The sequence below is a fragment of the Cherax quadricarinatus genome, chromosome 14 (genome assembly GCF_038502225.1).
Source record: "Cherax quadricarinatus isolate ZL_2023a chromosome 14, ASM3850222v1, whole genome shotgun sequence".
Taxonomy (NCBI): Eukaryota; Metazoa; Arthropoda; class Malacostraca; order Decapoda; family Parastacidae; genus Cherax; species Cherax quadricarinatus.
In genome coordinates, this window is record NC_091305.1 from 49,739,528 (window position 1) to 49,755,708 (window position 16,181).

General features: G+C 38.4%; 1 protein-coding gene across 12 annotated transcripts in view; it reads right to left on the bottom strand.

Annotated features, from left to right (window-relative positions):
• LOC128698394 (adenylate cyclase type 1) overlaps positions 1-16,181 on the bottom strand; it is a 1,819,232-nt gene that overhangs the window by 222,202 nt on the left and 1,580,849 nt on the right. For all 12 annotated transcript variants that reach the window (XM_070085014.1, XM_070085006.1, XM_070085009.1 and 9 more), the window contains one exon: positions 13,376-13,703. In XM_070085014.1, the coding sequence (XP_069941115.1) occupies positions 13,376-13,703 (328 nt within the window). The remainder of the gene's footprint in view (positions 1-13,375; positions 13,704-16,181) is intronic.

The following is a 16,181-nucleotide window of genomic DNA, read 5'->3' on the forward strand; positions in this document are numbered from 1 at the left end:
GTTTCCAAACTGAATGAAATAGGTTTTATCAGCATTCAGGATAAGTTTATTAGTCATCATCCAGGCAGATATTTTCTGTAATTCAGCATTGACTGTGTTTGCTAGTATGACTGTGTTTGGGTGGGAAAAGACATATGTAGTGTCATCTGCAAATAATACGGGTTTGAGTAGCTGTGATGCATTCGGTAGAACATTGATGTATATGAGAAAGAGGAGTGGTCCAAGGACACTTCCTTGTGGGGCTCCTACTGTGATTAGTTGGGTGGAAGAGTTTGCATCATTTGCATACACATATTGAGTTCTGTTACTAAGGTATGATTTTAGGTAGTTGAGGGAGATCTGGAACTGTTTACCTGAAACAGCAAGAGGTCCCCTGCCTGCAAATCAATTTAGGACAATACTCAAAAATCATCTCATCTTTCAGTAACAATCATACCTACACTATGCTAAACTCTAACCAAATTTAAAGCAAGTCTCCCAAATATTTTATTATCCATTAACTATTAAGCCATTATTACAAACTTAACCCTTAAATGGTTCAAACGTATATATATATGTTCACGTGCGTAGCGCCCCAAATGTATATATACGTTTTCTTTGTCATTCATTCAACATTGCCACGATAAGCCTGAGTCACCTAGACATGAGAGAATGAGTGTGCGCATTCACTGTGTGCCATATTAAAATAATTGGGGACGCCTGGGTACCATATGCTCTTTTTTCCTATTAAAAAAAGACAATTTTTTTCTCTAAAAAAATTTGGGGCGCTACGCGAGTGAACGTATATATACGTTTGAACTGTTTTAGGGTTAAAAATGTATGTTTGTATCATTAATTGTATTATCTCATATTAATAACAGAGTAAACAAACTTAATTACAAACTTAAAATGTATGTATCATAAATTGTACTACCTTATATTAAAAATCGAGTAAAATATTGAATATCTGTATTCTACCACTCTTCACCTGTCAAGAATTAAGTAGTCTATAAGTACAGCAGAATCTCTGCTTACAAGTGCCCCACCATGCAAGTTTTTCAGGATACGAACGGTTGCTTGGTCGATTTTTTGCTCCTGGATATGAACCAAAATTCAAGTTGTGAGCTTCCCCCTCAAGGGAGGTGCCTTGATGTTGGTGAGGGGCTCTTGATCTAGGGAATTGGATCTGTGCTCCAGTTCCCTTAATTCATAATAATAATAATAATAATATAATAATAATAATAATAATAATAATAATAAGTGAGTTTCAGAACATTGCCACTAGGTGGTACAGCCAATGTCACAACATCAGCTGAGCTGTGCTATGTATTTATGTCGCCGTGGAAGCATTTTTCATGTTATTAGTGTCAAATTTCTTTTTTCTAACCATGGGTCCTAAGAAAGAAAGTGCAAAGGAAGGTGCTGAGAAGAAAAAGAGGATGATGTCCAAGGAATTACAGCATGAAATCATAGACAAACAAGTGAGGTGTCTGGTGGCAGCAGGAGCTAGTAGCAAGTAGCCTATCTTCCACTCTCCACCTAAACTTCCACCCCCACCCCCCACCTCCACCAGAGTATGTTCACTTTATAAAACAGTGGACCCCCGGTTATCGGCCGGTTCTGTTATCGGCCCGGTAATTGGCCATTTGGGACGTGCCCATCCTCCGGCTGGGGCTGTTTGCGCGACAGTTTGGCTGTGTCTCTTGGTGGCTGAGGAAGCTTCTGCTCATACATTCAAACATTTCACTTATTTCCCATTGTAGTTTGTGTCATTTTTGCAGTGCAACTATGAAATAAGTACCCGTGGCTCCAAAGAAAGTTCCTGTGGTAAAGAAAGTGAGAAACACCATGGAATTTAAGCATGAAGTGATAGATAAGTTTGAGAGTGGTATGAGGGTGGTGGAACTTGCCAGGATGTACAGCAAGAATAAATCAACAATTACATCCATCCTGGCAAAGAAAGAACAAATAAAAGATGCTAATGTTGCAAAAGGAGTAACTTTTCTATCTAAACAAAGGCCACCAATAATGGAAGAGATGGAAAAGTTATTATTATTGTGCATTAAGGAAAAAGAATTTGTGGGAGACAGTGTTGTGGAGTCAATTATTTGTGAGAAGGCAAGGCAGTTGTATGAGGATCTTGCAAAGAAAATGCCTGGAACAAGTGCTGCACTTTATGAATTTAGGGCCAGCAAAGGATGGTTTGATTGATTTAAGAAGCATAGTGGCATACACAGTGTTGTAAGGCATGGTGAGGCTGCAAATTCTGAAAATGTGCAGCTGAGAAATTTGTGCAGGAATTCCAGGGGTACATAGAGGCTAAAGGATTCAAACCACAACAAGTGTTCAATTGTGACAAAACAGACTTGTTTTGGAAGAAAATGCCAAACAGGACCTACATTACCCAGGAGGAAAAGGCACTGCCAGGACACAAGCCTATGAAAGACAGGCTTACTCTTTTGTTGTGTGGTAATGCTAGTGGTGATTTTAAAGTGAAGCCTTTACTAGTGTATCACTCAGAAAATCCCAGAGTGTTCAAGACAAACAATGTCATGAAGAATAGATTGTGTGTGATGTGGAAAGCTAATCATGAGGCATGGGTCACAAGGAAAATTTTCAAAGAGTGGGTTAATGATGTGTTTGGCCCAAGTGTGAAAAAATACCTCCTGGAAAAGAAATTGCCACTCAAGTGCCTCCTGGTATTGGACAATGCTCCTGCACATCCTCCAGACTTGGAAGACCAACTGTTTAGGGACTTCAATTTTATAAAAGTGAAGTTCTTGCCTTCTAACACCACTCCTCTCCTCCAGCCCATGGACCAGCAGGTCATTTCTAACTTCAAAAAACTCAACATAAAAGCAGTGTTTCAAAAGTGCTTTGAAGTGACCTCGAACATTCAGTTGACCTTAAGAGAGTTCTGGAGGAATCACTTCACTATCCTCCGTTGCATAAGCCTTATAGGTAAGGCTTGGGAGGGAGTGACTTCCAAGACTTTGAACTTTGCTTGGAGAAAACTGTGGCCAGATTGTGTCCAAGAGAGGCATTTTGAAGGGTTTGAGGCTGACCCTGATCCTGCCAACCCTGTGAACTCTATTGTGGCACTGGGGAAGTCCCTGGGGTTGGAGGTGAGTAGCGAGGATGTGGAAGAGTTGGTGGAGGACCACAGAGAAGAGCTATCCACTGAAGAGCTGTAAGAGCTTCAACTTGAACAGCAACAGACTGCAGCTGAGGAACTTGCATCAGAGGAGGAGGAAGAGTGAGTGAAAGAGGTGCCTTCTTCATTGATTAAGAACATTTGTGCAAAGTGGAACGATGTGCAAAGTTTTGTCGAGAAGTACCACCCTGACAAAGCTGAAACAAGCCATATCTGCAACATGTTTAATGACAAAACCCTGTCCCACTTCAGGGAAATCTTAAAGAGATGCCAGAAACAGAACCCTCTGGACAGTTATTTTGTGAGACAGGGGTCCAGTGACTCTCAAGCTGGTCCTAGTGAAATTAAAAGACAAACAAGGGAAGTAACTCCAGAGAAGGCTTTGTTTCCTAAAGTCTTAATAGAGGGAGATTCCCCTTTCAAACACTAACTCCTCCCTCTTTCCTCCTCTCTATCTTCCAGAAACCAGCATTAGCCTTCAATAAAGGTATGTAATATTTATATAACTGTAAAAAAAATTATTTTTTTTTGTGAATATTTTTGTCTGGAATGGATTAATTGTATTTACATTAATTCTTATGGGAAATATTATTTCGGTTTTCAGCCATTTTTATTTTCAGCCAACCTTCTGGAACGGATTACAGCTGATAACTAAGGGTCCACTGCATTTCTTTACATTCTCTATTATGTTTTTTATACAATATTCCTTATTTATGAAACTAGTGCAGTTAGCCTCACAAACGCTCCATTTTCTCTTATAATAAAAGTATGGGAAGATATAGTCATTGGGAAAGGGAATGGACGCGCTGCCACCACTCGCCATATTATGGCTTATTATTCATTCTACAGTATATATCATGCTTCTATGTTAATTATATTGTTTAATTATATTGTTTATTGTGTATGTGCGTGCATGCGCTAGTGTGGGTGTATGATCCACTTAATATTTGTATTTATAACTCATTACAATTGTGACCAGGTGTGGACGTATCAGTGGTTCATTACTTTGTAATTTGCTCATTACTCTATTTGTTCATGATTGTAGCCATGTATAAACATAAGTAACCATTCTACAGAATTCATTACCTTTGTAACTTGTGAGCTCATTACCTTTGTACCTAGTTCAGCTATCAAAACTTTGGAGGCCCAGTCCCTGGACCCATTACGTACCTCTGTAATCTGTAAATACCTTTGTAACTTGTCATGATTGTGACCAGACCTACCTGGAGTTCATTACCTTTGTAAATTGTGAGTTCATTACCTTTGTAAATTGTGAGTTCATTACCTTTGTAAATTGTGAGTTCATTACCTTTGTAAACTGTGAGTTCATTACCTCTGTAACTTGCTCAGCTATCAAAACTTTGGAGTCCAGTCCCTGGACCAATTATGTACCTCTGTAATCTTTTGACTACCGCCCACAGGATGGGTATGGGGTGCATAATAAACATATTAAACTAACTTATGTCAAATTAGATGAATTGTGATAGATAAATAAGCTGTAGAGCTGATATTAGCATCATACTGAAGTATTTTTGTCCTACCTCCCAAGAGCAGGAATTCCTCTGGAACAGATTAACGGCATTTCAATTAATTTTAATGAGAAAAATTGACTCAGCATATGAACAGATTGGGTTATGAGCTAGGTCACAGAATGGATTAAACTTGTAAGCAGAGGTTCCACTGTATACACAATATTTTACAATGTTTTCATGTGTTTTATGATTGTTCGTGGTTCAATAGGTTAAGGACGCAGTGTTGTTAAGCTAAGTAAATGCTATTATTATATTTCCCTACAATATGTTTGTGCATCAAAACATTCGCAAACTCTACAGTACAGTATTATTACATTTCCCTACATCATATTTGCACACCAAACATTCGTGAATTTTCAAGATTCACGAGGTTCTTGATCCCTTAACCCTCGTGAATGTGGAGGGCCTCTTGTATAATTATACCAATGCTCTTGTATGGGTGTCAAACATGGGTGGTGAATGCTGCAACAAGGAGAAGGCTGGAGGCAGTGGAGATGTCATGTCTGAGTGCAATGTGTGGTGTGAATATAATGCAGAGAATCTGTAGTTTGGAGATTAGGAGGAGGTTTGGGATTAACAAAACTATTATCCAGAGGGCTAAGAAGGGGTTATTGGGATGGTTTGGCCATGTAGAGAGGATGTAACAAAATAGAATGACTTTGAGAGTGTATAAATCTGTAGTGGAGGGAAGGCGGAGTAGGGGTTGGCCTAGGAAAGGTTGGAGGGAGGGGGTAAAGGAAGTTGTGTGTGTGTGAGGGGCTTGGACTTCCAGCAAGATTGCATGAGCGTGTTAGATAGGAGCAAATGGAGACAAATGGTTTTTAAGACTGTTGGAATGTAAGCAAGGTAATACTGATTCCTGGAGATGGGAAGTACAGTGCAAGCACTCTGAAAGAGGGGTGTTAATGTTGCAGTTTTATAACTGTAGTGTAAGCATGCCTCTGGCAAGACAGTGATGGAGTGAATGATGATGAAAGTTTTTCTTTTTCGGGCCACCCTGCCTTGGTGGGAAATGGGTGATATGTTAATAAATAAAAATAATAAGAACATAACATAAGAATGGAGGAACACTGCAGAAGGCCTACTGGCCCATGCGAGGCAGGTCCTTATCAAAACGACTACTACCTAAAGCTTCCCTAGAAATAACTCCCATACCCAATGACACCAATCAAACCCTGCCCCTCCCACTCATATATTTGTCCAGTCTCTTCTTAAAGCTACCCAAGGTCCTAGCCTCTATCACCCCACTGGGAAGACTGTTCCACACATCCACAACTCTGTTAGAAAACCAGTACTTACATATGTCCTTTCTAAATCTAAATTTATCCACACTGCACACACTGACCACTCAGACCTGTTCTCTCATATGTAGACCTACCAGGCCTCTCCCGCCAAATTTAAAGCCGCTAGAATTTATGCGTAGCTCTACATGAGAGACCATGGCATCAATACCACAGATGTTTATGATAGTTACTGAGAGTTAATGTAACCATATTTTCTTTTAAACTACAGTGATACCTTGAATTTCAACAGAAATTCGTTCCAGACGGCTGTTCGCTTGCCATTACCACACGAATTTGTTCCCATAAGGAATAATGTAAATTAGATTAGTCCATTTCAGATCCCCAAAAATACACTTACAAAAGCACTTACAAAAAATACACTTACATAACCATTCAAGTTGGGAGCTGTTTGAAATTCGAGGTACCACTGTACATGTACTCTTACATTTCACCATCTGAACTTCACTAGAAGTCAGGTATCTCAGAGAGTATCTTTATTGACAGTATTAACCCTTTGAGGGTCGACAGGCCCTCTCCGAATCTCATTCTCAGGGTCGGCCAAATTTAATAACCCTTTGAGGGTTTTCGTTGTACTAGTACGTCTTACGCGTAGGGGTTTTTGACGTACTAGTACTCATAAATTCTAGCGGCCTCAAATCTAGTGGGAGAAAGCTGGTAGGCCTTCATATGAAAGAATGGGTCTATGTGGTCAGTGTGCACAGTCTAAAAAAAATCCTGCAGCACACAGTGCATAATGAGAAAAAAAAAACTTTGACCATTTTTTTTAATAAATCAGCGACTTTGCAGTGTATTTTCGTATGGTATTTATTGTTGTATTCTAGTTTTCTTGGTCTCATTTTATAGAATGGAAGACATATTACAGAAATTGAGATGATTTTGATTGGTTTTACAAAGAAAGGTGCCTTGAAATTGAGCTCAAAGTAGCAGAAATGTTCGATTTTTACCAAACTTCAAAAGTAAACAAATCGTGCCAAGCGTGCAATACACGTCAACTGGTGAGTCTAATATTCTTTCACAAGTGCACCAATAATATTTATACCATTTTTTACACTAATGCAGTAGTCTGCATAACAGTAAATCTTATATTTTTTGTGAAAATAAAAATTCAAAGTGGAAAGCAAAAGAATATAAGAGGGGCCTTGAGACGTGACTAATGACTAGAGGAAATGTCATTTTAGTGCCAGGAATGTCTTTCTTGTTTATTCTGGACCCTATTCCGAAATTGGCATCTTTTGAAATTTGTGTGAAATTGGCAAAATTGCTAACTTCTGACCACTGTACTGGATAGTTGAATTTCATAAATGAGTGGTTTCTTGCACCCATTCGATAGAAAAAATGGAGTTCTAGCGAAATATTCATGTTTTTTGTCGACTAGTACAGTGAAATTGGCCGAAAATGGGGCTCAAAGTGGGCAAAATCGCCGATGCGTAAACATCGCCGAGACCGCTAACTTTGCGAGAGCATAATTCCGTAAGTTTTCTATCAAATTTCAAACTTTTGGTGTCTTTATGATCGGGAAAAGATTCTCTATCTTTTCATAAGAGAAAATAATTTTTTTTTTTTTTTAAATTTGGCCGACCCTGAGAACGAGTTTCGGAGAGGGCCTGTCGACCCTCAAAGGGTTAAAAAAAAAAAAAAATTTTTTCTTATGAAAAAATTTTTTTTTTTTTCTAAACATTATAGGCTAAACAAAAAATTTTTACCGTCAATACTTACCAAGATATGGAGGCGTGAAGTTTGCCAAAATTGAACAACATCTGGTAACATCGCCGACTGCCATCACCCGGTATTTTTCTATTTACTTTTTTATGTACTATTTTCAATTATTTAAAAACTTTTCTTTTTTTGAGTAACTTTTATGGCCTCTGAGGCCAACATGATCAGTATTTTGTAAGTTATTTCTTTTTCAATACTACACAATAAGGGCATAAACACTGTTGTCATTATTTTGTTTACAGAAAATATTTACACAAACAAACGATATTAAATGTTGTTTATTACTATTTTTCTATATTTTATATACACATATACAGTCACAGGGAATGTTTCTAGAAGTTCTGCAGCCTGTGGAACTCTTTGAAACATGGTGTCATGCACAGTGATGTTTTACACTCCTCACACATAAAACGAGTGTCTCTGCGTTGTTGTGGGCGTTTTTTTGTATGTGCACAGACGTAACACCTCTTCTGAGCCTTTTTCTTGAAAGCAGTAGCAGGCAGTTTTACCAGGAAGTGATCACCATGCTTCAGACGAGCAGGTAGTTGTTGATAATTTGGTGGGCGGTTAATTGCAGGTGCTGTTCCTTGGTACTTGAATACTATTTGTCTGATGACAGACAAACAGAATTCGCCGTACTGTGGTTTGTTTCTGGTCCTCATCTTATACATATTATAAGCATTGAGCATGGAAATGTCCAGAAGATGGAAAAACAGTTTGATGTACCACTTATAACTCTTGCGAACACAATCAGCAAACCCAATCTGCATGTCACATTTGTCCACTGAATGCATGTTGAAGGAGTAATCAATCACAGCTGCAGGTTCTAGAATGGGTTGGTTGCTCTCTCTATGCTGCCTGCCACTGTCTGCCATTTCATTAGGGTGAACTGATGACAACAGTGTGACATCTCGTTTGTCATGCCACTGAAATGCCATGATGTCATTGGCAGCAAATGCCTGCACCTCACCTCTACGAGTGCCAGCGTCAAACCTGGGCATATGTTTCCGATTTGCACACACTGTGCCACACACATCTGTCATGTTCACTTGCAAAAAATCACTGAGTGAGGGGCTTGTGTACCAGTTATCTGTATATAATATATGCCCCTTACCAAGGTATGGTTCTATCATTGTTCTAACCACATCACCTGAGATGCCCAATAACTTCCTGGTATTTTTCAATGTATAACTTCCAGTGTACACAATAATATCCAATACCAGACCACTGTAACAATCACAAAGCACAAACAACTTTATACCAAAGCGTTTCCTCTTGCTTGGTATGTACTGCTTGAGAGAGAGTCTTCCTTTGAACAGAATCAAAGACTCGTCAATTACAAGCTTCCTGAAGAGATAAAAATGCATACTGAATTTCTCTTTCAGATACACAAACACATTCCTAATCTTATATAACCTGTCAGTTCTGTCAGGCCTGGTTTTGTCTGAGAAGTGAAGCATACGTAACATTAGCACAAATCGATTCACTGTCATTATATCACTGAAACCTGGGGTTGCAATCAGGCTGTCTGTTGACCAGTATGATTTCACTTTGTGCTTATACACATGTGGCATAAGCATTATTGTGGCAAAGAAAAGATACATCTCAGCCACAGTTGTCTCCTTCCACTGGTGTAGACGTGATTTTGGTGAAAGTAATGTGTTTGCCATGGTGTACTCGTAGTATGTGTTGCTTTCCATGACAATACTTTCCATCAGTGGTTCGTCAAAGAATAACTCGAAACATTCCAGTTCAGTAGCATTGCTCCCAAGTGTACAAGATGGCTGTATTCCACTTTGGCTGTCATCAAACTGGTGGGCATTTGAAATAAAATTGACAGCTTCCTGCCAATCCCAGGTGCGGTCTGCTGGTGGGTACTGGACAATGACAGGTGGTTGTGGTTGTGGAGGTTGTGGTTGTGGAGGCTGGTGTGGTGGGTGGGTGGGGGATGGTGGCCTTTGTTGTAGATTAGCTGAGGCAGCGGCGTGGGTGGCAGCATGGGTGGCAGCATGGCCCACTGCTGGTGCCTCACCGCTGGCATCACTACCACCACGCACATTTTCCATCCCAATTGCAACAGTATCATCGTCATTTTCACTCTCTGTTCCTGTTGTACAGCCACGGGATGTACTCCGAGATGTACTCCTTCCCCTTGGAATAGCATATGGCACACTACCAGAGCGCATATATCGTCGTATATACTGATGCTTCACTTGGGAACATTGCACTTTACTATCACTACTGGAACTAGTTTGAAGAGCTTGTAGTTCATATTCACTATCACTATCATCACCCATGCTCTCATCTGAGTCTGGGATTTGGGAAAATAGAAGTTTCCTCTTGGATTCTGGTACAACTGAACATGAACAAAACGGCCCAGCACCAGAGGTGGAAGGCTGAGGGTCGTCTGGGTTTTCCTCACTATTACCGATATTATGGTCATTAGTTTCAGTCAAAACCTCACCAAAACCTTGAAACTCATCTTCACTGGCACTTCCATCTGTATTAGAACTGTCACTGGGGAACAAAAGTGTCCCAATTTGCCGAGGAGTGAGGAGCTTCTTACCGCGAGGCATGGTGGATATTGTTTACTAAGATGGCATTCCCACAATGCACCACTGGGTCCCAAATTTTTTTTCTACCGTGCACACCGACCACACAGACCCATTCTCTCACATGTAGGCCTACCAGCCTTTTCCCATGAGATTTGACGGCGCTAGAATTTGTGCGTACTAGTACGTCAAAAACCCCTGCGCGTAAGACATACTAGTACGTCCGAAACCCTCAAAGGGTTAAGAAAACTATTATTTTTCTAAACATTTCATTAATTTTTTTTTTTTTTTTTGAAATCTGAGAAACACAACTCTATTTTCCACATACATTCTCACTCCTTAAGTCATGGAAATTATTGATAGCACAGATTAAAGACTGTACTCCACACAAATCATGAATGTCTCCTGCTTCTATAAGTGCCACTGGTCTCAGAAATGTATATACAGTAGTCCCTCGTTTATCGTCGTTAATCCATTCCTGGAAGTTCGACGATTATCGAAATAGACGATTTTCGAATCAATTTTCCCCATAAGAAATAATGTAAATACAATTAATCCATTCCTGACACCCAGATGTATTAAAATAAAAAAATTTTTTTACATGAAATATAGATGTAGTACATAAACAATACAATGGGACATGATGAATGAAACATAAACAGCATAACACTTACCTTTATTGGAGATTCTTCTTAGTGTATGGAAGACTGGAGGAGGAGAGAGATTGGATTAGTTACTGTTTGGAAGGGGAATCCCCTTCTATCAACACCTCAGGTACCAAGTCCTTTTCTGGGGTTACTTCTCTTCTCTGTTTCTTAATGCCACTAGGACCAGCTTGAGAGTCACTGGAGTCATGTCTTGCAAAAAAAGTGTCCAGAGAGCTTTGTTTCTGGAGTCTCTTTAAAACTTCCCAAAAATGGACCAAGACTCTGTCACTGTACAAGTTGCCGATATGGCTTGCAACATCCTTCTCAGGGTGATGTTTCTCCATAAATCTTTCCATCCTACCCCACATTTCAAAAATCTCCTTAATTTCTGAAGAAGGCACCTTCTTCCATCTCTCTTCCTCCTCCTCTGCAGCAAGATTCTGAGCTGTGATCTGTTGCTGTTGCAGATGAAGCTCTTGCAGCTCCTCAGTGGTTAACTCTTCATTGTGGTCCTCCACCAACTCTTCCACATCCTCCAAACTCACATCCAACCCCATGGAACTCCCCAATGCCACAATAGAGTTCACAACTGACATAGGCTCATCAGGGTCAGCCACAAACCCTTCAAAATCCCTCTTGTGGACACAATCTGGCCACAATTTTCTCCAAGCAGAGTTCAAAGTCCTGGTAATCACTCCCTCCCAAGCCTTACCTATAAGGCAATGGAGGATACTGAAGTGTTCTTTCCAAAAATCTCTTAGGGTCAAGTGAGTGTCTGAGGTCACATTAAAGCACCTTTGAAACACTGCTTTGGTGTACAGTTTTTTAAAGTTTGAAATGATCTGCTGGTCCATGGGTTGGAGGAGAGGAGTGGTATTCAGGGGCAAGAACTTTACTGTGATGAACCCAAACTCCTTCAGAATTAGGTCATCCAAGTTTGGAGGATGAGCAGGTGCATTGTCCATTACTAGCAGGCACTTGAGAACCAATTTCTTTTCAAGGAGGTAATTCTTCACACTAGGGCCAAACACTTCATTGAGCCACTCGACAAAAATTTCCCTTGTGACCTATGCCTTATTATTAGATCTCCAAAACACACACAATTTACTCTTCATAACATTGTTTTTCCTGAACACTCTGGGATTTTCAGAATGGTACACTAGTAATGGCTTCACTTTGAAATCCCCACTAGCATTAGCACAGAACATGAGTGTCAGCCTGTCTTTCATAGGCTTGTGTCCTGGCAGTCCCTTTTCCTCCTGAGTAATGTAGGTCCTCTTTGGCATTTTCTTCCAAAAGAGGTCTGTTTCGTCACATTTGAACACTTGTTCAGGTTTCAGTCCTTCAGCCTCCATGTACATCTTGAATTCACTTACAAATTTTGTAGCTGCAATTTTGCCAGAACTGGCAGCCTCACCATGCCTTATCACACTATGTATGCCACTACGGTTCTTAAATCTCTCAAACCAAACTTTGCTGGCCTTAAATTCACAAATATCAGTACTCATTGCAGGTAATTTTTTTACCAGATTGTCATGCAACTGCCTAGCCTTTTCACAAATAATCAACATCATAAGACTATCTCCTGCCAATTATTTCTCATTTATCCACACCAATAATAACTTCTCAACATCTTCAAGTACTGGTGATCTCATTTTTGTCGGCATATTTACCCCCATTGCAACAGCAACTTCCTTGATTTCCTTTTTCTTGGCCACAATGGAAAATATGGTTGTACGGGATTTATTATACATCCTGGCCAGTTCAGCCACACGTACACCACTTTCATAATGTTCAATGATGTTTTTCTTAAATTCAATCATATTTCTCACCTTCTTTACCAAAGGCTTGGCACTAGGAGCTTTCTTTGGAGCCATGGTAGCTTATTTAGCACTTGCAAGCACTAAAATGAATGGAATATTATGAAATATTTTGTATGAACAAGTTAGGGGACTGTCGCTCACTGGTAAACAATGGCACACTGGCTGGGGAGGGAGGCCGAGGCGGCTCAGAGCTGTGAGTATGCGTCCAGGACGAATGACGATTAGCGAGCCAACCGACCATTTGCGAGCCAATGTTTGGATGAAAATATTGCGATGATTTCCAAAAAGGACGACTATCGAGCCCGACAATTATTGAAGGACCACTGTATAACATAGAAGACAGTACCAAGAAAACTAAATCCTTTCCAACATTATGAAAAAAGTTCTATATTTTGTCTCTTCTCTAAGTTATCCTGTCATACAAATTACAGTATTTTTATAAGCAAGAGGTCTGACTCACCTTGCTGCCTTAAATCACTAATTTTACTGAAAAAATTTCATAAAACCCAAATGTAATTCATGAAAAATATTTATAAATAAAACATAGAGGTATGTACAAATTTGTGAGGCCTTTCCTTTAAGAATTAATAGATTGAAGGCTATATTATGCATAAATTATGTACAATATACTCTTTAAATTAACTACTGAATTTTGAAATTAAACTTACTGGTAATGGTGTAATTGAAGGTTTTTCTGCCCTCTCTGCATCAGCTGCATTCAGCTCCTGGGCCATTCTGCGTTCCTCTTCCTCAAAGGATCTCACATCATCTTCATCATCAGTTGGATGGCCAATGGCTCTTTGGTTTGATCTGCCAATACTCTGACTCTGCATATGACCATCCCTTCTCCCCTCAGCTCTATTATCACTGAGGGCTGCAGCTGTTATTTCATTATTTTCTCCTCGAACACTGTTTAATCGTTCATCATCTGTAGATCCATCTGGGGCATCTGATTCCATGTTTTCATATTCACTGTGGCCACACCCAGCTGCGATTCTGCTCAGTGATAACATACCCTCGTGTTAGCCTCCTACACCCCACTAAGTAATCCATAAAAACTATGTTGTGGCTGAGTTAATGGAAATTGCAATTTATAATTTATTTATATTATACATTAACAAATATTTTTTCCATATTAAGAGCAGTTCCACTTGGAGTATACATAGTATTCTCTTAAATATTTTAGTAGCATTATATTTCTATACATGCTATTATAATAAGGCAATAATGCACCAAATATTTAATTAATACTTATGTATGCCGGATACATTACAGTGATGCAGCTGTGAAACATCTGATGTATTACATTACATACTTTGTGAATACAAAAATACATCTAAAATGGTTGTTAAATGGTGGCACAGTATATGTAAATAAAAAGAATATGAGGAAAGTATAATAATCAATAAATCTCTGTGATAAATAGAACTGCATCAATATGCTCTTAAACATGGCAAAATATTCTTGTAGGTATCACTTTGAACAGAAATTACTGACTATATCTAATACTGAAATATATCAGATAAACATGAGACCTTTTTTTCTAAATATTTCTCTAAATATTATTTTATATGGAAACTATATAAATCCAATGCTTTAATAATACTATAGTTTATACTATTAGGTAATATTTATCAAGTGGTTCACCACTATTTTGTATATACTGTAACAAACTAAAATTCCTGTTTTGATTTATTAAAACAAGTTTTAGCCTATAATTCATTTTTAAATGAAAATATAACACAAATTAATTGTGAAATACTGAACTGACATTATAATGTTTTTACTTATGAAACTTCCTGGATATTAATATACACTAAAAAGGAAGAGAAAGGAACTGATTAAATGTTTCTCCTATAAAACATTAAAATTAGATACAGTATAAAAAAAATTCTTTCTGGTTAGTTTTGTCACTCAGAAACAGAAAACAATAATCATGCAAGAGTAATAACTAAATCAGTGTATTAATCCTTACCTTCAGAGCTGAGAGGAACTACATGTGCAAGTAATATTACAAATCTTACTGTAACCATCACAGCTGCAGGTCACTTTTAACATTAATTATCATAGCTGCAGGTCACTTTTAACATTAACCATCACAGCTGCAGGTCACTTTTAACATTAACCGTCACAGCTGCAGGTCACTTTTAACATTAACCGTCACAGCTGCAGGTCACTTTTAACATTAACCATTACAGTTGCAAGTCACTTTTAACATTATGACAATTAAAATTAAAATGGTGAAAAAGTTTAAATGAGGAAAATGCTATTGATAAATATTAAAATATATTTAATCTTTCTTGTTATCAATTTTTTTCTGACTAAATAAACACATATACACAAGCATTAAAACACACACACACAGTCACAAACCCACACACAATGTAACCAATAATATTTCTCCCCCAGCACAGCCATTCATGATCCTATACATTATATATTGGTATGTGAGGCCAGTCATAAACTACAGCACATAGCATATGTGTAGAAGCTACACCTGATCAAGTATATCCAGAAGGCTAGAGGTTTGTACTGAGGCTAGTTCCTGAGCTAGTGGTAATGATCAATGACTGAATAAAATATTAAACCTCATTACATATTAAGAGCTTGAATAGAATTATGTTGTATAGTACAAGATAAAGTAGACAGAGAAAGACTAAGGCAGAAAATGGGAACATGTGGGCACAGATATAAGTTAAGATGTACATGAGTCACAGTTTTGATCAGAAATTTGGAATGACCTGCATGAAGTGTAGATTCCATTCACAACTTTTAAAAAACTATGAAATGACCAGTTATGGAGGTAGTGCCAGAGAATTCACTGGGGGAAGTACTTATACACAAACACATTTCCCATGTGCAAAATAATCAATAAAAATAATTGTGTATCCCTGTAGGGCAAACCAGATATGTTGAACAAGTGAAGCATTAGATGGTGTAAAGAATTCAATGTGAATAAGTAACCTATAAAAAAATGGAAGTGAAAGCAGTCCATACAGAAAGAAAAGAGATTGTGTAATAAAGAATCAATCAGAGGTAGCAGCATAGAAATCATCACTGACAAAAGATTGTTATCAGATCATCATATTAATGTAATACTGTACTGCAGTGAGACACTCTTATGCATCATTGGCCAACCTTGAAAAAATCTTTAAATAAATGGATGTTCAAATGCTTCTTAAAAAAGAGTGCTCACAACACATGTTAGACTGTAAAGGGTAGAACTAGAGTAGACAGAAAGTGAACAAAGTATAAAAAATGAACTTCTTTAATGTGAAAGTTATTATTATTATTGTAAAGTAAAAGGACACAAGTGCAACTAATGTGACATTTATTGTGGCAACGTTTTGCTCTCCAGGAACTTTATCAAGCCATTACAAACAATACATGGACACAGAGGGTATATAAAGGCTCAGAGTGAGGTGAATACTAGTGAGGTACCATTTCGATGTTCACTAGTGGTAGTAGTAGTAG